The sequence below is a fragment of the Dryas octopetala genome, chromosome 6 (genome assembly GCF_963921425.1).
Source record: "Dryas octopetala chromosome 6, drDryOcto1.1, whole genome shotgun sequence".
NCBI lineage: Eukaryota > Viridiplantae > Streptophyta > Magnoliopsida > Rosales > Rosaceae > Dryas > Dryas octopetala.
Window position 1 is genome coordinate 7,877,730 of NC_141371.1, and position 22,091 is coordinate 7,899,820.

The following is a 22,091-nucleotide window of genomic DNA, read 5'->3' on the forward strand; positions in this document are numbered from 1 at the left end:
ACATGGAGACCAACATCTTGTATATATATTTCTTCAAATGTTGTGATTGATTGTGAGGTATAGAATAGAATGTTTGGGACGCCAAGAAGCTCCCCAACCCACATGGAGAACAAAGTTTGGTTAGCATGTCTCTTTGGTTTGTAACCTTGGAAACAAATTTTCAAGAAGTATGACAGTTTGCAAATCTATGTTATCTTCTCATTGCTTTTACTATTTCAAAACATGTTTGATAATATTAATTTGAAAATTGGTTTTTAGTTTAAAAAACAGTGAAAATGTATTTGTTGATGTACCATGAACCTATTAAGCCATGTTTTGTTTTGGGATTCTTTTTAATTGATATTTAATTGTTCATGGACTGATTGTATTATTTAATATTTAGATTAGATTGAAATGGCTTTAAACTAAGAAATTGGGCTTAAAGAAGTTTGGTTCTTAAAACAAAGAAAACCCGTCCCTAAAACTATTTAGATTTGTAGAAACTTAATTGATAAGAAATTGGATTGAAGAAAAATTGAATTGAAGATGAATTATAGTGAGGAGGAACTAGATTCCAATTGAAACTGCTTACTAAACTATATGGAATCAGAGTAAGAATGATATAATGTAAATATTCGATTACTAAAATACTATTGTTCTAAATAAATTATTTTATATGCTAGTTAATAATGTGAGGATATAATGGAAAAACAATAAGGAATTGAATTCCTCTAAAATAAGAAATTGGATTACCACCTCCCACCCAAGAATCCAATTCCTAAAAAATAAGAAGTTAAATTCCTAATTTCATGTGAGCCTCACTTATGTTTTTATTTTCATATAGTTAGTAAACAAATGAATAATCCGTAATTGAAATCAAAATAAAAAATTTAATTCTAATTACAGATTAATAAACATGTCATTAGTAGAATATGTTTCCGATTAAAGATAGGATAAGTGCTGTGAAAATAATAAAATTTTGACATGCTCTAAAGGAGGAGAAATTATTATGTATAACCGCTATATTGACACGTGGTATGACCAGTCTATTTGTTATAATATGAATAGATGTTATTAAAACCATACCCTACTAATATAAACACATCGTCCATTAATACCCTTACACGTTTGATTAGGTATACCACGTAGTGGTATATCAATTATATTCTATAATTTTTCGTAAAGAGCTTAGGTGATTATTCAAAAGACATTTCATTTATTTTTTACCTTGAAATGTTTTTATTATGTCATTCATAGAGTACTTGATTTGTTTTATTTTTTACTTAAAATCTCAGAAGCATTTGAATGGTTAGAGAATTCCAATTGAAAGAATCTCTGGCATGTTCATGAGAAGAGTAGAACAAAAGACAAAATTTTACACGTGACGCATATGCTCAATGAGAATAACATATATTGAATTTTTGGTTTTTCAGAAGTTTGCAAGTTCTATGTTCCACCCCTGAGTCGCCTTGCAAGAATTTCAGCCAAGAAAAGTGACGAAGAGGCAGATTCAAGTTCTAACTGGATGAACTAGTACTTGTGGCTGCCTTGGAAAGTTTACTACTAGATGGGAGATCTTTGACCGGTTTAGAATCTGAATTGATGGCAATATTTCCAATTCCAACCTCCATTGCCTCCCTCTCATCTCTTTCCCTCTTGTTTTTTTCAGTAATGCCAGAGTCCCCACCTTGTTTTTTATCAGAGGCTGTAGATGGTTCCAACAGCCGAGGACCTGCATTGATCCATGGATGAAGAAGGCACTGTGCAGCAGTAGGCCGCTTCTCAGGGACAAAGTCGAGGATGGGAACCAAGAAGTCAGCCAAGTCATGCGCATCTTGATCACTGAAATCATACTTCTCTACGAGAACTTTATTCAGGGGCCAAAACCGCAAGCGCCGGATGTGCCTCAAATCACCATATCTATTAAAGTAATCCCTGGAATATCGACCACCTAAAGCAATCTGGGGAATAATTTGCCCACGTTTTATGTCAGATGAAGTTCAGTTAAGAACTGGAGACTGAAGTTCAGTTAAGAGACGGGGTTTATAAATTTCTTACCTTCCGCGGCATCATTCCAAGAAGCTCCATCATCAATGCTAAATGGTCCTGAAAAAGATGGATACAAGATTATCTCAGTATTGAAAAAGAAAAAAAAAAAAAAAAAAAAAAGTTGGCCAGGTTCAGAATGCTTCAGATCATTGAAAGAAATCACGTTAAAGCTTATATTAATGAATAATGAATGCTGTAGTAAACCCAAAAACACTTAAAATTCAGCTACATGCTTCAGGACTCACACTCAGCACAAAGCTATTGCAAAATATCGACCACAGCCAGCAGAATTACTATCATCAGCCCTCTTTAGTGGAGCTCATACTAGCATTCATACATAGAGATGCTAAACCACAGCTACTAAAGCACTTCTTATGCATAGAATTTAGGATGAACAAAAAAATACTTAACACTTTATGTTAATCAGAAACGAGTCTAAGCTAAATCCATTTAAACCAAAATGAACCAAACACCCATAACAGCAAAAATTACATCTGGGTAAATATCAACTGAAACTTTTTTACAGCTAACCTTCAATGTGGAGTAGGACAAGGTATGTGACCAGCACCAAAATAATAAGCACTACCATCATGTAATTATGTGGAAACTATGATAGAAATCAAATACCAGTGTCAATGTGATTAGAAGGAAATTAAATTCTTTTTTTATTTTATTTTTCCCAATTTGATAATCAAGTAAAAGTTTGCATGCAATTATATAGGAATTAAAAAGTTTAAGAAAGAGAAAGAGAGTGATAACCACTAAATGAAATCTTTCATACTTTCTTCAATTTAATCAAATATTTACGAATTACAAATAATTAATACAGTAATCACAATATAAAGAGCGCTTTCTCGTAAAGAAAAGTGATAGCCACATAAACACTATAGCACCTTCTTTGATTTACACATATTTACAGACTATAACTTATTAATATAGTAATCACAACTATGGGTGTGTCATTATGTGATCGGAAAACATACATAAAGATGCTGAATTCTGTATTTAGTCCCGGTTCTCCTGAAAATGTTTGGACCCATATAGTAGGACAAAGATTGTAGTGGGATGGAGTACACAGGCCAAGTGAGATTCACTAAGTGTTGACAAAGGATATGTTGTGCTTAGGTAGCAAGTTGTTATTCCTAGCCGCAGTGAGTTACAAGTTTGTTATTGCAATGGTACAACTCTCTTTGTCTAGCAAAACAATATGACAGTGAACACTTGAGTCGTATTTGCTTAATAAGAGAAATTTATTTTCTTAGTGTTATCTATTTGTACACTTATAAATTATTTGTTTTCAAAAGATTCTCCCAATGTAATGGACCACAAAACTTGCTCATGCCTCCCTGCTCCTAAAAGTATAATGTCACAAACCATGATCATTTGAGTATCTTGCCACTGCATCAGTAGTCTCCTATTAACTGTGATGTTAAATGCAATATCAGCTGTTTACAATATGAAAGTTGTTATTCAAACACACAGGGACAGGTAGGCAGTGGCAGCAAAGGAAAATTGACTTGTAATTTCTAAAAAAGAAAATTATGTCTTAAAGAACTAGACATCGAATGAATTTTCATTGTGCGCGTGTGTGTGTGTGTGTGTGAGAGAGAGAGAGAGAGAGAGAGAGAGAGAGAGAGAGAGAGAGAGAGAGAGAGAGATCCCAGAGGAAGAAATAAAGATAGCAACATAACCAACAACTATAGTTTCTGTAGCAATCCATACCTCGTCCCGGTCAAAGTTGTCACCAGTGTGGGGATCAAAGAGCACATCACCAGTTGCAAGCTCAAAACAAATGCAAGCAAAAGACCAAAGATCTGCTGAGGTAGAATATTTTGAGCCGAGGATCACCTCTGGACACCTATACTGTCTTGTTTGAATATCGTTTGTGAACTGTTTGTACGTCCAACATGCATTCCCAAAGTCAACCAATTTGCACTTCAGGTCGGTTGAGGCCAACAATTTCTGTCTTATGGAGCGATTCCCTCTCTTACTAGCCTGATTTCCTGGGTCAGTGCTCTCTGGTCCATCAGCATCTGATGATCTATTCATATTGGTAGAACTAGTAGTCCGGTCTCCAACAGAACACACATTCAATTTTGTATTAGGAGATGACTCTACGCCGGCGGATGATTCTAGATCAGCATCATCTTCCTCTCTGTCCACAAAATCTTGAGCTGCACGCTTAGCCTTTCTTCTAATCTTTTTCTTCTGGTTCCGAGACAAATCCCCATTTAATGACTTTGAAACCCCTGACTCCAATGCATCCTTCTCCATACTACTCGGAAGAATGAGAGGCGCCCTTGACTTTCTTGGATCCTTGGATGGGTCTATCATTGACAACAACAATATATTCTCCGGCTTCAAATCGGTGTGTATAATAGAGAGCTGTCTATGCAAGTAATCCAATCCGACCAAAACATGATAACAAATCTCCTTAACCCTATCTATTGGCACTCCCCGGTAATCACTGTATTTAATAAGTGTCAACAGATTATCGCCCAAGTACTCAAAAACCATACAAACATGTTGTCCATTCGGACCCGAATGCTTAAAATGGTCCAGAAGCTTCACCACACATTTTTTATCATCTGGGTCTCCCTCTGCAATCTGTTTCAAGATGGTTATCTCGTCCATGGCCGCCTCAGTGTAGTGGTCAGCACTCTTTTGCACTTTCAGAGCAACATAACGCTGATGTTCATGCAATTGGACACCCCCAAAAGAAAAAGAAAAGGAGCTCATTCACTAATCCTCCATTGAATTACTCAAAAAAAAAAAAAAAAGTAATCATGGGAAATTAGAGAAACAAAGAATCATATCATATGGTGATTTGTGTTAATTCTAGCCCTTCAAATGTTGTAAAGATTAGATTGAAAGTTTCTTTCTTTCTTTCCCTAATGGCTAATACAACGAAAACCAGTTGAAATATGAGATCAAAAAGCAATAAAACGCAGAATTTGCAGAGTAAGAGAGAAGAAGAGTAGTACAGAGTGGTGGGTGTCCCAAGCGAGCCAGACGGTGGAGAAATGGCCCCAACCGAGCTTGGTCTGAACGACGTAGCGACCGCTCTTGAAAGTGTCCCCGATTCGGACGGCGTGGTAGCCTCCTCGCCTGTAGTCCTCGGTGCCTTCGTCCTCCGACGTGTAGTCGCTGCTCTGACTCCGATCGTCGTCGTGGTTATCCCCCATCCTCCTTCTCTTCTTGCTCACCCGATCCACTCCAAAATCCGATCTTTCTAGGGTTTTTGGGTTCCCAATTGGTAATTGCGATTTGGGTAATGGTGAAATTTGAAATAGTATTTATTTATATATAAAGGACTAAAGGAGTTGTCTTGGGTTGCCTAGATTACTGCGGAGAGAGAGAGAGAGAGAGTCTCTGAGACTGAGAGTGGAGAAAATTCAATTCAATTGTATTTGTTTGTTTGTTTGTTTGTTTGTCTAAGTCTTCGCAGCAGCTTTGTCTTGAAGTGGGTTTCACAAGCAAAACTGAGAGAAATGCGAAAATGGGTTTGGAATCGGATATCTCAGTCATACGAGTATATGACTCATATCTGGATCTTCTTCATAAGGTTCAGTGAGGTGTCATCGTCGTCCTCGTCACCATTAGAGGTTTTTTTTTTTTGGCCACTGGTCACCATTAGAGCTAATCATCATTCCTCTCACCAATATCTTACTTTTCCATTTCTTTTTTCCTTTTCATAAAATATAAAATGTAAATTTAATATTCTTTGCCTTACAATTATCAGTTTCTTTATTTAATATCTTGAAAAAGTAATTAGACAATAACAAAAACCTTTAAAAAGCTTATCTTCGGATTCAAAATTAACCCAAACTTATTGGATTATTTATGTTCGTTGTTAATTGTGCGTATGCACATGGTATAGAAAAAAAAATTTATTTATTAATAAGCTACAACATACAATTTTTTTTTAAGATCCATTAATTTTAACTATTAAATTTCAATAACTTTTTAGTTTATGTACTAAAATTAAATAGCATTTTAGATTAGCTACTAGTTGAAAAGTCAAACGAATTAATAAAGTAAAATGTATTATAATTTACAAATATTACATCACATACCACTATAATAAAAAAATAAAAAAAAATATTACATCACAAATATTACATTAATTTATACTATATTGTATTAAAAAAAAAAATCAATCCAGTCACAACTTAACTGTGACTGTCTTGGTAAATTGAAAGAGACAACTCACACCACTGTAATATATATTATTTTGAGTAAAAATATTGTTTTGACCTCTATTTATATTATATTGTAGTATAATTTCTCTAAAAAAAAAATCAATTAAGTCACAACTTAACTGTGACTGTCGTTCAGTCACAACTAAATTTGAAGTTGTGAGTGTCGTACAGTCACAACTAAATGTGAAGTTGATACTACATTAACAAATTTTCAAGATAATATAAAAACTTCAAAGGCACTTTTGTCAAAACCTTATAAATTTTAACTAACACTCATCATATGTGGGCCGAAGGATAAAAATGTCAAATGAAAAAGGCTCAAATCAAAGGGGCCAACATATTTGTGACCTAATCTAAAAAACTACATTTAAATTTGGTAGTTCAATTGAAATATTATATAGACTTCATGCTATACCAAAAAATTATTAGAATTTAGTATTTAATTCTAATTTTCTATTTTTTTTAGTCATAAACTCAAACGTCTAATTTATTTATAGACACAAAATATTTTTTTAAGCCACAATTCAAAAAAATCAAGTATAAAACATTCAATATTATTTAAATTTAAGCATACCCAAATTTTAGTTTAATTTTTTTCGAAATTTTTTTTCGAATTTAGGGTTTATGGTATAATTTTTAGAATTTATGATTAAAGCCCGAAAACCCTAAATATGAAGTCATAAAATATAAACTTTTAATGGTTAAATCTTAAAATAATACTATATCATTCAACAAAATGTAATTCTACGAAATTATAAAGTGTAATTCTATAATAGTTACATTTTGCATCATAACAAAATAAAGTATAACTCTACGAGGGTTAATTACGGCATAAAAAATAATAATTTTAAGTCATTCATCGTGGCTTGAAAATAAATAGATATTTTACATGAATTTATGAGTGAAACTTATAATTTTTTCTGATTTTTTACTAATGTACTTTAAAAATAACTAACAAAAAAACCATATAACATGAAAACCTATTGGCCCCTCCCTCTTTACTCACTCCACCTTCCTCTTAACAATTGCAAGGTTGTCCACTCGTAAAATGATTCAAAATTTAAGTCATATATGGGAAAGGGGGGAGGTTGCTAACTTTCTATGGCTATGACAAAATTGAAGCATTAGGTGCTGGCATGTTGACAACATCCTAAAAAAAAAATAAAAAAGGAGGTTGGCCATGACCTTTGTTGGGAAGCATGTTAGTAGGGTGGAGCCACGTATAGGCCTAACTAGTTGTGAACTCGTAAAACTACATGCAACTCATGTGTATTAGGGTCAATGTGTTAGGTTAATTGACCAATATATTGAAAAACTATGTTAATTGACCCCTCTAGAATAAGATGTTAACTTTGTCATTGCATGTTAGCCTTCATTTTAGAAGGATAGCACACAATGAGGGGAAACATCATAACAAGCAACCAGAAGGTATGAGAACAAGAGTTTAGGACTCGTTTCTTGGTTTTGAATTTGGGGTATTGGAATTATGAGGGAGACAGCGTAACATGGAACCTAAATTTAGGTATCGGAACAAGAGTTTAGGTATCAACTCTTTTGAGTTTGGATTCATGCTAACAAAATCAAAATTTAGGTACCATTTCTTCAACTTTGGATCTCAAGTCCCGAGTTTAAGTCATGGGTTTAGGCCTTTAGGATACTAATTTCAAGATTCAGGGTCTTAATTTTGGGGTTGAAAATTAGGGTTTAAGATCTTAAATCTTAATTGAGTTTTCGGTTTTAGGTATAGATTCAAATTTTGAGTCTTAGATTTTGTGTCCAAAAGTATTAGTGTCATTTTCTGAATCTCATTGTGAAACAAGATAATTTGACCTTAGGTGCGTAGTTGTTTTTATTTTCTTTTTAATTTTGTGCCAATCACAAACTGATAATTGAGGACGTATTAGCCGATTCGTATAAGAAATTTATTTTTTTTAGGGGTCAATCACCTGCCATGGGCTCATACAAACCAAACTATATTGTGGGCCTTGTGGCCCCATCTTGAACATAATATTGGGCCGGAAAGGCTATTAAACAACGATGGCCCAGTGTTAGTGGCATTTTCGTGGTTTGTGTCCAATAGGAGGGCTATTTAATAACAAGGCTGATATACATACCCGCGTTATCAGTAATTAGGTTTTAGGGTTTCCGCTCCAACAACAGCAGCAGTCAGCAGCAACAGCCGAAGCAGCAGCCATGGTTCTCAAGTATGCTCTTTCTCTATTTCTATCTCTTTCTCTTTTTGAGATCTGATATTGAAATGGTTTCATTTATTGTTCTTTTTCTCTGATTTGTGTAAATGTGTTTACTTGTTTTTTTTTGGGGGGAAAATTACCTTGTGTTATTTACTGTTGAAAAAAAATGCAGGGTAGAGCTTGGAAAAAAAATGGAGGCGAATTCATTTTGTTTTTAATTGATAAATACTCATAATTATGTGCTGGGTTTTGAGTGATTACCCTGTGTTAAAGCATAGGCCTTCAGCCTTTTAGCTACTATTTGCCTGAATAAGGTAATGGTGTTAGGGTTTATGCTAATGCAAGGTTCCCATCAAATACAGATAGTATTAAGTCCAGTCCCCTGAAAAATCATTGTGGTATACAATCTGGTTTTGTTGGTTTGTAAGATTTAAATTGTTAAATCTGGGTCATGGAACAAATCTAACTCTTGTTGAACTTCAAGTTGTTTAGGTAATCAAATGACTTGAAAATGATTAAAACTTTCTAGGTGTCTCAGAGGAAATTGATGCTCAGAGCTCATGTAGTTGAAGGTTTACAAATTGTTTTTAAGAGATGCTTAATTGTTTTATTGGCTATCAAGTGTGTTCTCACCTTTCCTCTCTGGCTTAAATCTGTGTGGACTGTTATTCATGTGAAGTGTTTTTTCTTGTGGTAGTTCTGTGGCGAAATCAATAGTAGGTTAAGTTAGCATGTGAATGTTTTCGGTTTCTATGACGGCTCCCATCCTTTCTTTCTTGGCCTTTCCTTTGGGTTTCTGTATATTAGGCCAACATGTGTTTTAATATGTCACTACTAGACATTAATATTCAACGTTGTCTTACAAAAAATATTTGATGTTGGCCTTTCAGGACTGAGCTCTGTCGATTCAGTGGAGCGAAGATCTACCCTGGTAGAGGCATCAGATTTATTCGTTCTGATTCTCAGGTAAAAAAAAACTTAAAGTCTGAGGGTATTTACTTTATCTCAGGTTATATGCCTAAGGTATTTTAATGGATAAACTTGGTGTCTGTTAGGTGTTCCTGTTTCTCAACTCAAAATGCAAGAGGTACTTCCACAACAAGTTGAAGCCATCAAAGCTTACCTGGACGGCAATGTACAGGAAGCAGCACAAGAAGGTAGATTTGCATCTTTCATTTAATTTATTAAATCTAGGACGATAGTATTCCAACCAATATTGTCATTTATTTCCTCTTGCCCTTAGCTTTTAAGTTTCTTGAATGGTTACAATCCCAAAATGTATGAAGGCTATAAAACTATCTGAACTATTGATTGGTTTTAAGAATCTGGTCTCGTCATGCATTTTCCATATAACCAGTATCTTTTCTTTTATACTAGTCTCCTTGATGGTGGTCTTGTGGTCAATCTTGCATTATAAGTTGAGCATTGTACACATAGGATCTTGCAATGTGTTTCGTCGCTGTCAGCCTGTTATGTTTGTGTACCCATGGCTTATGTTAATTGTCTCTGTTATCTTTACACACTTAGGATATTGCTCAAGAAGCTGTGAAAAAAAGGAGACGTGCCACTAAGAAGCCTTACTCAAGGTCTATAGTGGGTGCCACACTAGAGGTTATCCAGAAGAGAAGAGCTGAGAAACCAGAAGTCCGTGATGCTGCCAGGGAAGCTGCTCTCCGGTTTGTGCTCTTATTTATACTGGCGGCCTTGTTTCACTTTATCTATTTATTTTGCCCAGTTCAACTTTCTTATGCTTCAATGTTTCCATGATTTCTTCAATAAGATCATTACACCGAATCTTTTGACTTACTTTTTGCATATGTTCTGTAGTGAAATTAAGGAAAGGATCAAGAAAACCAAGGATGAGAAGAAGGCAAAGAAGGCCGAAGTTACTTCCAAGTCACAGAAGGCCGGAGGCAAGGGTAATGTTTCCAAGGGAGCTGCACCTAAGGGACCAAAACTTGGTGGTGGTGGTGGGAAGCGCTGAGCCACTAGTATGTTGTCTACTTGGTGCAAAGTAGAGTAATTGATAGGATGTGTTGTTCATTTTTGAGGATTTTGTAAGGATTAATTGGCCATCTTTGATGGTCTATATGTTATTTTTGTTTCGCCTATCCTATATCCGTCACTTTGATATTATTAAGTTGGTTTTTGACTTGAAATTTGTGTTGGAGCTACAATGACCTTTTCCTTTATGCATATGATTCAGACCAAGTTTTCTTCCCTACCATGCCAAGAAGATAATTCAGTACTAGCTATAGCTCAATTTTTTGCCGTATGATAAATCCTTTTGTTTATCTAGCCAATATGCAGTGAATACAAGCTTTTCTCTTCCACCTGTGAAGGTATCAATATTAAAGTTAGAAGAGAATGCTATTTCATGACCAAAGGCTTGTGGAAGTCAATTTATCAAGGACTTGTTTTGTTGCCGAAAGACCCCACTATTACTGTCAAACAATAACACAATCCCAAAGCATTTTCATTCATTCTCCATATTCTTTCTCCTTTCTTCCCTTAAGATGAAAAATTGTTCGCATAAATGGATCCTTAGAGCAGAAGAGACGCAACAGAAATTATCAGGAAACATACTGATCATCACATAGGAGCCCAAAAACAGTGAGTTGGAGTCGATGTCCCTCCATGAACGAGTTGGCCTATAATGGTATGTTTGGAAGTGTTTTGGAAGGTTTAGAAGCGTTTTTTGATAATCAAAATGCGTTTTCAGTAATGTTTAAAAGTGTTTTTTAGATTACAAATATACTTTATAGTGGCACCTTATACTCTATATCAGTTGCTTGGTGTTAACTTGTATTATTTAATTACCTGACTATGTAAATCGAACTGAGCTTACAGGATTAGATAGTACACGCTTATTTATAAAGATTTGGGAAAATAAAAACACGCTTTCTACGTGAAAGCCAACAGACGCTCTGTTCATCTTGTTCTCTCTATGGTTCTTCTCTACTATTTTCTCCACAAGTTATTCTCTTTACTATTCTCTAGGTATCCATCTCTTACTCAGTCTCTCTCTCTCTCTCTCTCTCTCTCTCTCTCTCTCTCTCTTATACTCTCTCCAATATGGTTCTTCTCTGTTCTTTTCTCAGAAACCACAACATGGTAGCAAATTCCTTTGAGTCTTTGCTAATTAATGAAGAGAGCAATTTTTTTTCTTGGGTCGGAAGCAATTTTGCTCTTTGAATGAGATAAAAAGACATGGTTGAATCATTAGGACGGCCTATAATGATACAAAATTGTTCAAGTCCATCAATATAAGCATGCTGATTTCTTTCTTATTTTTTTTAATATATATTCGTTTACTTATTTATTTGTTAGGTCCTGACCATAACCAATTTCTTCTTGTTTAATTATTTTTCATTTTCTTTTAGATTTATTTAATAGATTTTATTACATTTTTATAGGAATTAAGTTATGATTTTTCCTTCAAATAGGGTTTTGTTTTTCTTCAAAAAGGGTTAGTTCATGTCCTCTTGTCCTGTAGATGCAAAAACAAAAGAAACAAATATTTCTTGTCATATGAATCTTGCCAAAAATAATATGTGTCATATGAATTTTAATTTTTACTAAGTTATCAAGGAATTAAAAAAAATAGTTTGATTCGCTACAGTATAACTTAGTCAGACTGTTTATCCGGAACAGTACCAAACGCCTGATAATATTCTGGATAAATAGTCAATACTCTCCGGAATAGATTAATACTATCTGACAAAAATTAATCAGTACAGTCCGACGTACTAAACGAGTCCTTAAGTGCGCTTCTCACAAAAGTGCTATCAGATGAAGCGCTATTGGTTGAGCAAAGACGTTTTATTTTCTTGGTTTCAATCCTAATGGATCTGAATGGGCTGCATGGGACCTTCTAAATCAAAAGAATAGGCTGGGATCCATGATATTGGGGACTAATGATACTAGAACATCTTCCTGAATGTAATGGGCTGCATGAAACTTTTCTTCTTAACTCGTTTTTTTGGTTGAAAAATTGAGGGATGAGGAAATATTTTTTTTCTTTTTATTAAAAAATTGGAGTTTTATTGAAACATAAGAGGGAATTACAAGGTCAGAGGTAGGGATGGCAACGGGGCGGGTCGGGGCCGGGGGTGCCACCCCCATCCCCCGCCCCCGAAATGTTTTTCTTCCCCGAATCCGCCCCATTTCCCCGGATACTTAAACGGGGATTCCCCGCCCCCGACCCCGCCGGGGAGTGGCTCCCCGAACCCGCCCCGAATCCCCGACCTTGCCTTGCAACAAACTCCAATTTGGATGAACCAATCAACTTCATATATACTCATCAAATACTCTGTAGCTGCGCCAATTGAACACACAGAAACACTCAACAAATGACCAATCTATCAAATACCCATTTGCAAATATTCCCAGGAAGACCCAAGACAGAACTAATTCAAAACTTTGAGAAATCTAAACTGGGTTTGCTTGAAAATTGAAGAAATATAAGAGCTTGAATTCATACACTGTCTTTGAAGCTCTTTTTCCAAGGATTTCATTGTACTGCAACCAAAACACACAAATAAGAAACTAAAACTCCAAGCAGATGAAACACACAGAGAGAGAGAGGCAGAGAGATCGAAACAGAGAGCCCTCAAGATGATGGTCTATGGACGTCCTGATGAGAGGATGGCGAGGAGCGACCGGCGAAGGGCGAATGGCGAACGGCGATGGCGAGCAGAGAAGGCGATGGCGAGCGGCGAACGGCGATATCGAGCAGATAAGGAGATCGTAGAGAGAGGGAGAAGTGAGAGAAAGAGGGAGGAGAGGGAGAGAAATCGCAGTGAGGGAGAAGAAGGGGAAGATTGAAGAGAGAGAGATACAGACGGCATGATCTATGAATCATGAAGAAAAGTGGAAAAATTGTGTTTAGCCTTTTAGGGTTTGGTTCTTTTAACTAATAAATAATGAGATATAAACTAATTAAACATAGATACTATAAGCACATACTTTTTTAATATATATATATAAACATATACTGATACTATAAATATATTTGTAAATTGTAACTTTATAAACATATAGTATAAACTAATTTAAATTAATCAAATAGATTTAATACAAATAGGTTATAACTTTAATACAAATAGGTTTGATACTAATTTAATAGATAATTGTATATATATCTTTATAATTTATATAATAAATTTCATATAAAAACTAAGGATGATGTTATTGGCACTCTAAAAAAATCATCATGCACTCCAATTTTCAAAAAATATAAGAGAAAAATTTGTACATGTTTAAGTATATGATGACATTTTTGGGGGCGGGGCGGGTATGGTTTTGGTACCCCCGACCCCGAAAATTGGGGTATGTCATCATATACTTAAACATGTACAAGTATAGGGTATAAGGTATAGGGTATAGGGTATGGGTTTAGGGTATAGGGTATAGGGTTTAGGGTATAGGATATAGGGTATAGGGTTATTAATTTTATCATCTAAATTGTGTATAAATATATAAATTGGAAGAATAAGTTTAGGGTATAGGGTTAGGGTATATATAGGGTTTAGGGTTTTATTATCTAAATTGTGTATAAATATATAAATTGGGTTTAGGGTTTAGGGTTTGGGGTTAGGGTATAGGGTATAGGGTTTAGGGTATAGGATATAGGGTATAGGGTATAGGGTTAGGGTATAGGGTTTAGGGTATAGGGTATAGGGTTTAGGGTTTAGGGTTTAGGGTTTAGGGTTTGGGGTTAGGGTATAGGGTATAGGGTTTAGGGTATAGGGTATAGGGTATAGGGTTTAGGGTATAGGGTATAGGGTATAGGGTTTAGGGTATAGAGTTTAGGGTTTAGGGTTTAGGGTTTAGGGTTTAGGGTTTAGGGTTTAGGGTTTTATTATCTAAATTGTGTATAAATATATAAATTGGGATAGTGTACTCATAAGAAGTTGGTGGTCTGATGGTAAGGAGCTGAGGGAGGGAGTTTGAGGTGCCAAGTTCGATTCCCAGCATAGCACTTTCAACGTTTAAATTTTGGTTATATATATATTTAGTGTAAACGGGGCGGGTTCGGGGTCGGGGGACCTAAAACCATACCCGCCCCGCCCCCGACTTGGGGCCCCGCCTAAATCCCCGAACCCGAACCCGACCCCATTTATTTCCCCCATTAGGGTTTTAATCGGATCGGGTCCCCGCGGGGATTTTTGCCATCCCTAGTCAGAGGCTAATTGAGCACGAAGCCATGGAAGTGCTTCACCCTCCCAAGTAGCCATTGTACCACAATGTAAGGCATGCCGAGCAAGCAAATGAGCTACTCTAATACAAGAAGTCAAGAATGAGGCACAAATTGACAAATAGAATTAAAAGTAATTAAATCTTAAGGAGTTCAAAACTTACATCAAATTTTAAAGGCTCAAATACATTTATATCCACTAACTATAGGGTCTACTTCAAGTTAGTCTACGAACTATAAAACATTTCAAATTTCCCCATTAATTATAGGGTTCATTTCAAGTTGATCTACGAACTAATAAAAAACGTAAAGAATGGTAGACAAAATTGGGTTGACAAAAAAACCGAACCGAACCAGATTATTTATATATTTTTTTTATTTTTTATTTATTACATAAAAATTATATATTTGGAATAAAAAAGATATAAGGTGTTTTTGGAACATGCTGGGTTCAAACCCATAACCACTTGAAGAGAGTGAAAATGTGAATTATCACTATATCATTTAGTCACTTATGATATTTAAGTACATGCAATATATTTATAGGCATACTGATACTTGAAATATAATAATTTATAAAATTATAATTCGTATTCTACACCATAACCTTATACACTAAACCATAAAGTCTGAAACCTTATACCTTAAAAATTAAGGTCCATTGATTTTAACTACTAAATTTTAATAATTTCTTAGTTTAGATACCAAAATTAAATAGCATTTTAGATTAGCTACTAGTTGAAAAGTCAAAACAAATTAATAAAGTAAAAGGTATTAAAATTTACAAATATTACATCACATGCTACTACAATAAAAAAAATAAAAAAAATATTACATTAATTTATACTATATTGTATTAAAAAAAATAAAAAATCAATTCAGTCACAACTTAACTGTGACTGTCTTGGTAAATTGAAAAAGATAACTCACACCACTATACTATATATTATTTTGAGTAAAAGTATTGTTTTGACCTCTATTTATACTATATTGTAGTATAATTTCTCTAAAAAAAATTTCAATTAAGTCACAACTTAACTGTGACTGTCTCACAACTTAGATGTGACTGTCGTTCAGTTACAACTAAATTTGAAGTTGTGCGTGTCGTACAGTCACAACTAAATGTGAAGTTGAGACTACATTAGCAAATTTTTAAGATAATATAAAAATCTCAAGGGCAATTTTGTCAAAACCTTATAAATTTTAACTAACACTCATCATATGTGGGTCAAAAGATAAAAATGTCAAATGGAAAAGGCTCAAATCAAAGGGGCCAACATATTTGTGACTTAATCTAAAAAACTACATTTAAATTTGGTATTTAATCCTAATTTTCTATAAAAATTAACCCTATACTCTAATAATTTTAGTATATAAATTATAAATTATAGTTTTGCACTTTTAGTAATATGTTTACAATATAGAAACTATAAATTATATAAAATATAAACTAGTAAAAATTTTAAACTTTTTGCAATGATAATATTTAAATAGAGACTTAAAATAATATCTTAAAAAAAGGAATGATATATAAAATATATTTAATTTTATAAATTATTATATTTTAAGTTTCAGTATGCCTATAAATATATTGCATGTATTTGAATTTCATGTTAAGTGGTGTAGTGAGAATTCATACTTTGACTCTCCTCACAAGGTCATGGGTTCAAACCTCAACATGTGCAAAAAACACTTTACATATTTTTTATTCAATATATATAACTTTTATATATTATAAAATATATAAATAATCCGGTTCGGTTTGGTTTGGTTTTTTTGTCTACCATTCTGTATGTTTTTTGTTAGTTCGTGGACCAACTTGAAATGAACTCTATAGTTAATGGAGAAATTTGAAATGTTTTATAATTTGTGGACCAACTTGAAATGAACCCTATAATTAATGAGAAAATTTGAAATATTTTATAATTCGTTGACCAACTTGAAATGGACTTTATAGTTGATGGATATAAATGTACTTGAGCCAATTTTAAAAATGTTTAGGACCATGTATTCGTAAATTTTTCTATTCTTTTCTTCTTCTTTTTGTAAGTGGGATATTCTAACTTAAAATGATGGCAAATTATACAACTTTATGCTTCCATTTCAATCGTGACCCTTCATTAATTTGTTAAAAAAACCGGGGTCTCATCCAAATTTTGAATATGAAGTTTCATCTTATTAGACCAAATATAGAAAATTTTGTGTATATAGAAACACTGAACTTGGGTAAGTCCAGGCTTGGCCCTTGATTCAATAACATTGACCAACCGCCCAACATCTGCCCTTTTGAGCATCATAAAAAGTAGAACACAAACTGGGTGCATGTAGTCCAAAAGGTAGAGACATGCATGTACCAAAAAACGTGACAAAAAGTAATGAAAAAGATGAAATATACCATGAAATATGGAAGGGAAGTGTACAAAGTTAATAAATGTCATGCTGATCATAATTAAGGTCCACTAAATTGAATGTAATGTCATTCTCTAATTTAGTACTGAGCTAGAGCTGGCTAGGACAGAATTAATTAAACTGGTAGTTCCTCTTACTAAGCTAATACATGAAGCAAAACCCTGGATGAGAAATTAAAGTTAGAAATTTATAACTTGAACAACAGGCATCTAGTTATAGCTAAGCTAGCTCTTAATTAAGGATAAGAGGGCAGAGCTCCCCAGTAAGATGGAGATACAGGGTTATATTCCTCAACATTGAACAGATAGTTGCACTCTGCAATTTGATGTTGGTTCGACGTTGTCCCTCCTGCCTTGTTAGAGCTGCGAATGGCAGCCACCGACGTGCTTTCCACCGTCTCCTCACCGGAGATTTCCGTGTAGCCCGTGGAAACTTGCTTCCTTGCAACTTCCTCTCTCAAAATTGTCTTCAGTTTCATTACCTACACCATTTCAATTCCATACAAGACATGTCATTAGGAGGTAGAAATTAAAGCATCCAACTTAAAATCAAACGACAATAAATGGAGAAGTCTAAAATATATATTATATAGGTTTTACATATATTCTAAGTACGAAATATATACTCTAATTAATACGCCCTCACGTGTTGCGTGATGTATTGTAAGATAGGAGTCAGAGGGCTTTATTATATTCCTGATGACATCGTGGGATATATACTAAGGTAATTTTGCTAGGGAATTAAGTGCATGAATTTGCATGTAAATTGATTTATTAAGAGAGATTGAATTAATTAAGCTTGATGGGTACAAGACAAGAATTCATGTACCTCTTCTTGGAGCTTGAGCTTCTCTTTGGAGACGGCATCATACTCTTGCTTAAGGGCATCGTACAAGCGCTCGAGCTGCTTGGCCTTCCAGCGAGCTCGTCTGTTTTGGAACCAAACAGCGATCTGTCTGGGCTGGAGGCCAAGGTCTCGGGACAGCTTCATCTTCCTATCAGGGTCCAACTTTATCTCCTCCAGAAAGTTCCTCTCCAGCAACTCCAACTGCTCGCTGCTCAGCCGCTTCTTCTTCGGGTCCTGATGACTACTGCACCCATAACTCCTCTCCATTGCTGAAGGAACAAATCCTTGTGCTGTCTCGGCCAGCATTGCTTGATGATGCTTCATCTCCATTCCTTGTAAAAAACAAAAACAAAAACAAAAAAATAAGACCAACAAATAATTAATTAGTGCAAATTAACAATGTGTTGCATAGTTTAGTGTTTGACCACAAATGAGTAGTGTGAGTTATCCAAGAAAGTCCAAGAAAGTGGGGGTGTGGAGTAATTTTTGCTTGAAAGTTGAAATTAAAGAATATTATGTTCTAAGAAACAAGTGCTATATATACAATTAATAGTCCACGGTGCTTATAAGATATGAAGTCTTGCTAGCTTCTAGTGCTTAGATTAGAAGCTAGCCATGCTTGTTTCATATTTTTGTTCAAAGCAAAACCCAAATTAATGAATGAAAACCAAGGTAGAAGAAGCACTTGTGTATGTACCTCAAGTGGCGAGAAAATATGTAGAAATGGGGTACGATTATGATTGGTGAAAAGTTTGATACTTTCTAATGTAACCAAAAAGATATACCAAAATAGCTAATAAAAAATAAAAATGGTGTGTAAATTGAATATGGGGAAGGAAGAGTAGGGATTGAGTTGATTGATATTACCTGGAGGAGGAGGAAAGTGGTCGTGGTTAAAGTTGTAGAGGAAGCCAAAGGAAGCTTCTGGTGGTCGAGAATTAGCAAGATGCCTCAAATTGGTATTCCAATCCATTTTTAGCTAATTGGGGGAGTTTCGCTTTCCCTGCTGTCTGAGTGTCTCCTCTTCCCCCCTCTAATATTATCAACACGTTATATGGGCCTGCAGGATCCAACAAGTGAATGGCATATGATACATGGACCACAAAGAGAGAGAAAGAGAGAGATGATGATGATGATGATGGTGATGGTGATGGTGATGGTGATGGTGATGAAGAAACTAGCTAAGAAGGTTTATTAGGGAGGGCTTGGCGTGGCTCGAGATGGGGGGAGTAAAGGTTGTATTTTTATTGTCTTTTTCTTAGGTTTGAGGGTGCAAAAAATTAAACTGAATGAATGAAGTAGTTGAGAGACTTGAGAGAGAGAAGTGTGACTGTGGGGTTGTTCCTTTGGGTGCAACAAATACTTAAGCTTTATGATTAGTTTTTGAGGCAGAGAGAGAACAGAGAGAGAGAGAGAGAGAGAGAGGAAACTGAGCTGAGAAGAGGTCAGGACGAGGCGTGAGAAAGGGAGGCATAATATGTCAGTTTCAAAGGAGCAGGATTCATGGGGACCAGACCAGATAGAGACCTTTGAGTCCACTCTTCTAGTACTCTCTCCCATTTACATCATCACCTAGCTTCCAACCGACAGCCAGCGCTGCCTGTCTGTTTCTCTCTCTCTCTCTCACTCTTTCTCTCTCCTTATGCTACCATGCATGCATATATGTATATGCATGTGGACTTAATTTTCTACTATGGCGCCCCTCGTTATATATCAGTACTTAAACTTCATTAGTGCTTACATAATTACATTTAATGTCGCGTGTCACACACTTAAAAAGTATTATGAATCCACTACTATATTATTTATAGATATTTTTAAAAATATTTTTTGAACCAATACATTAAAATAAAAACAGACTATGTTATTGAATTATGAATGGATAACCATGATTATGTGATATCAGCATGAATGATAATGATATGTAAATCATACATACATATGTATATATGTGACAAAAGATGATGACTAGTTACACACATATACAAAAGCATTTAAGTATAGGGTGAGGCCAACATATATGCAAGTATGCAACATAGGAAGAGAGGCACAAAATGAGTACACAGTACTCTGCTGCCACCTCTTCTCTTTGTCATCAATAAAGGACAAATAAAGGTAGAGGAGGAAAAAGAAGTTTTGGGCTCATCCTATTGTTTCACCCTCACCCTCCCTCCCTCAGCCACCCCCCACCTTAATTAAGCTGCAGTATTGCAGCAGAGAAGAAAGCTCAGCTGACTCACCTCTCTCTCTCTCTCTCTCTCTCTCTCTCTCTCTCTCATAGAATCATAGTACACACATTGTGGCTTTATGTGGGTTGGATTTGGTGAATTTGAATTAAATTTTGAGGGGGGTTGGGCCTAGGAGTTCTGTAGGACTTGCTGTATATCGGTATATGTGGTTTGGGTTGGGGGTATCTTTCCAAAAGAAAACGGGAATGAGTGTTAACGTTAAGACAATGGCATGGCTTTGCTGCATTGCAGCCAAAATGATGAAAGAGATGGATGAGACATTGAGCCACAGGTCCTCTCTTCCCTTGATATCAATTGTTCTTCTTTTGTACATAATTAATTAAAGCTAGATAGCTAGCTCATTTCTCTCTGCATTTGTGACAATAACACCTCATATTCAATAGCCAAGAGACCCTCCTTGCTATTTGAGATGGATTTATATATATATATATATATATATATATATACGAGAAAACTGTCATTTTACACCCCAGGCTATTATACTTGTATTAATTTACTTTTTAGTTTTCCAATTTAGAATATTAAGATACTTAACTTAACAATTTGAGGTAATTTTGTCAATTTGCTCGGTAAATTGATACAAGTGATGACACGTGATTATTATTTTTTTCTCAATAAGAACCCTTTGTGATGAGCATTTGACTTTGTGTATAAAGAGCTTTGGATGAAAAACGAGCAAATTGACAAAATTAGCTCAATTGGTCAAAATGAAGTCAAATATTTTAATAAAGTCTGGTACAATTTTCTATATATATATATATAATTTTTTTTTATACACATAAAACTTTTATTTATTCAGTCGACATCGATATAGAAAAGTCGTTAAGTACTTATGAAGGGCGTAAAGAATTGCAACTGATCATTTATCTTGTGAGATGTGCTGGTTTGACCACTGACTTTTGCTAGCTAGCATATATGGAAATTGCAGGAATAATGGTATCTCAGTCATTTCCAGTTTTCCACTAAAAGAATCTAAGATGTTCTTAGTTTTGCTTGTTTGAATTATTACCATGTTTCATGGCAAAAAAAGAATTATTACCATGTTATGAAATATTATGAAATAAAAACACTAAAAAATGTTATGAAACCATTTTAAATTTTGTTTTCTTTCCTGGTATGAAAAATATATTATTAAAATTAAAATAAAGCAAAAACAACAAACACATAATCCGAATCGAAGAAAAATCAAATTGTTATATTATTATACGAGAGAAATATCATTATACTAATAAATCATCTAATGGTTGCTCTAATAATAGGGTTTTGCTAACTTTTATTATTTTTTTATTTTTAAATATATATTTCTCTTTGTTGCTTACATAGGGTAAATCCCTTTTAATTTGTTTTCTCTTTTCTTTTCTTTATATCTGAAAATTCATTGATGATATCTTGGAAGCATTTAAGAACTATGGTCCCATTGCAGATCCAAGTCCCTACTTATCAGCCTTCCTTTAGGCTTTTTCACTGTCTAGCGCGTACACGGTACCTTACTCGCCAAAGAAAAATCTGTACGTATTACTCATCAGTCATCACCCTTCATTTTTCAGTCAATGGTTTACCTTAATAGATTTGTATACAACTATACATTGTTAATTCACTGACATATATTTTACCGCTTGAATGTTTAAGATTCAGTAGTTGTTTAACATAATTATAATATTGTATTTTAAGTTGAATATATAAGTGATAAGTCTTAGGGTGAAACCTCCAATTCATATTTTTCACTTGTTAAATTTGTTGTTTGTCTTATGTCCAACTATGTATCTATTCTTTTTAAAAAGAAAAAATAACTACCATGTATAAATGTTTCTTATGGTTTGAGAGTAATGGAAGGGTTATGTTTTATATGGAGGAGGAGGGAGTGGAACTTGAGACATCTTCTCATATTGAGAAGAAAATTAAATACCATTAAATCAATATTTAGTTGGTGCCATGCAAGGATTAATGTGATATAAATAACATGTTA

The 22,091-nt window shown here is 34.5% G+C and overlaps 3 protein-coding genes across 3 annotated transcripts; 1 reads left to right on the forward strand and 2 right to left on the reverse strand.

Annotated features, from left to right (window-relative positions):
• Window positions 1-1,335: 1,335 nt before the first annotated feature.
• SRPK4 (ser/arg-rich protein kinase 4) lies at window positions 1,336-5,555 on the reverse strand. The gene is made up of 4 exons (XM_086248403.1): window positions 5,013-5,555; window positions 3,751-4,716; window positions 2,038-2,085; window positions 1,336-1,940 (listed from the first exon to the last, which is right to left on the reverse strand). The coding sequence occupies exons 1-4, from the start codon at window positions 5,211-5,213 to the stop codon at window positions 1,497-1,499; spliced, it is 1,659 nt and encodes a 552-aa protein (XP_086104529.1). The 5' UTR covers window positions 5,214-5,555; the 3' UTR covers window positions 1,336-1,496.
• Window positions 5,556-8,369: 2,814 nt separating this feature from the next.
• LOC147281931 (large ribosomal subunit protein eL24) lies at window positions 8,370-10,581 on the forward strand. Its single transcript, XM_086246802.1, has 5 exons — window positions 8,370-8,434; window positions 9,313-9,388; window positions 9,478-9,579; window positions 9,950-10,098; window positions 10,250-10,581. Exons 1-5 carry the CDS (start codon window positions 8,424-8,426, stop codon window positions 10,404-10,406), a joined length of 495 nt encoding a protein of 164 aa, XP_086102928.1. The 5' UTR covers window positions 8,370-8,423; the 3' UTR covers window positions 10,407-10,581.
• Window positions 10,582-17,265: 6,684 nt separating this feature from the next.
• LOC147281932 (homeobox-leucine zipper protein ATHB-22-like) lies at window positions 17,266-18,849 on the reverse strand. Its single transcript, XM_086249120.1, has 3 exons — window positions 18,744-18,849; window positions 17,859-18,208; window positions 17,266-17,511 (listed from the first exon to the last, which is right to left on the reverse strand). Exons 1-3 carry the CDS (start codon window positions 18,847-18,849, stop codon window positions 17,266-17,268), a joined length of 702 nt encoding a protein of 233 aa, XP_086105246.1.
• Between the last annotated feature and the right edge of the window lie 3,242 nt (window positions 18,850-22,091).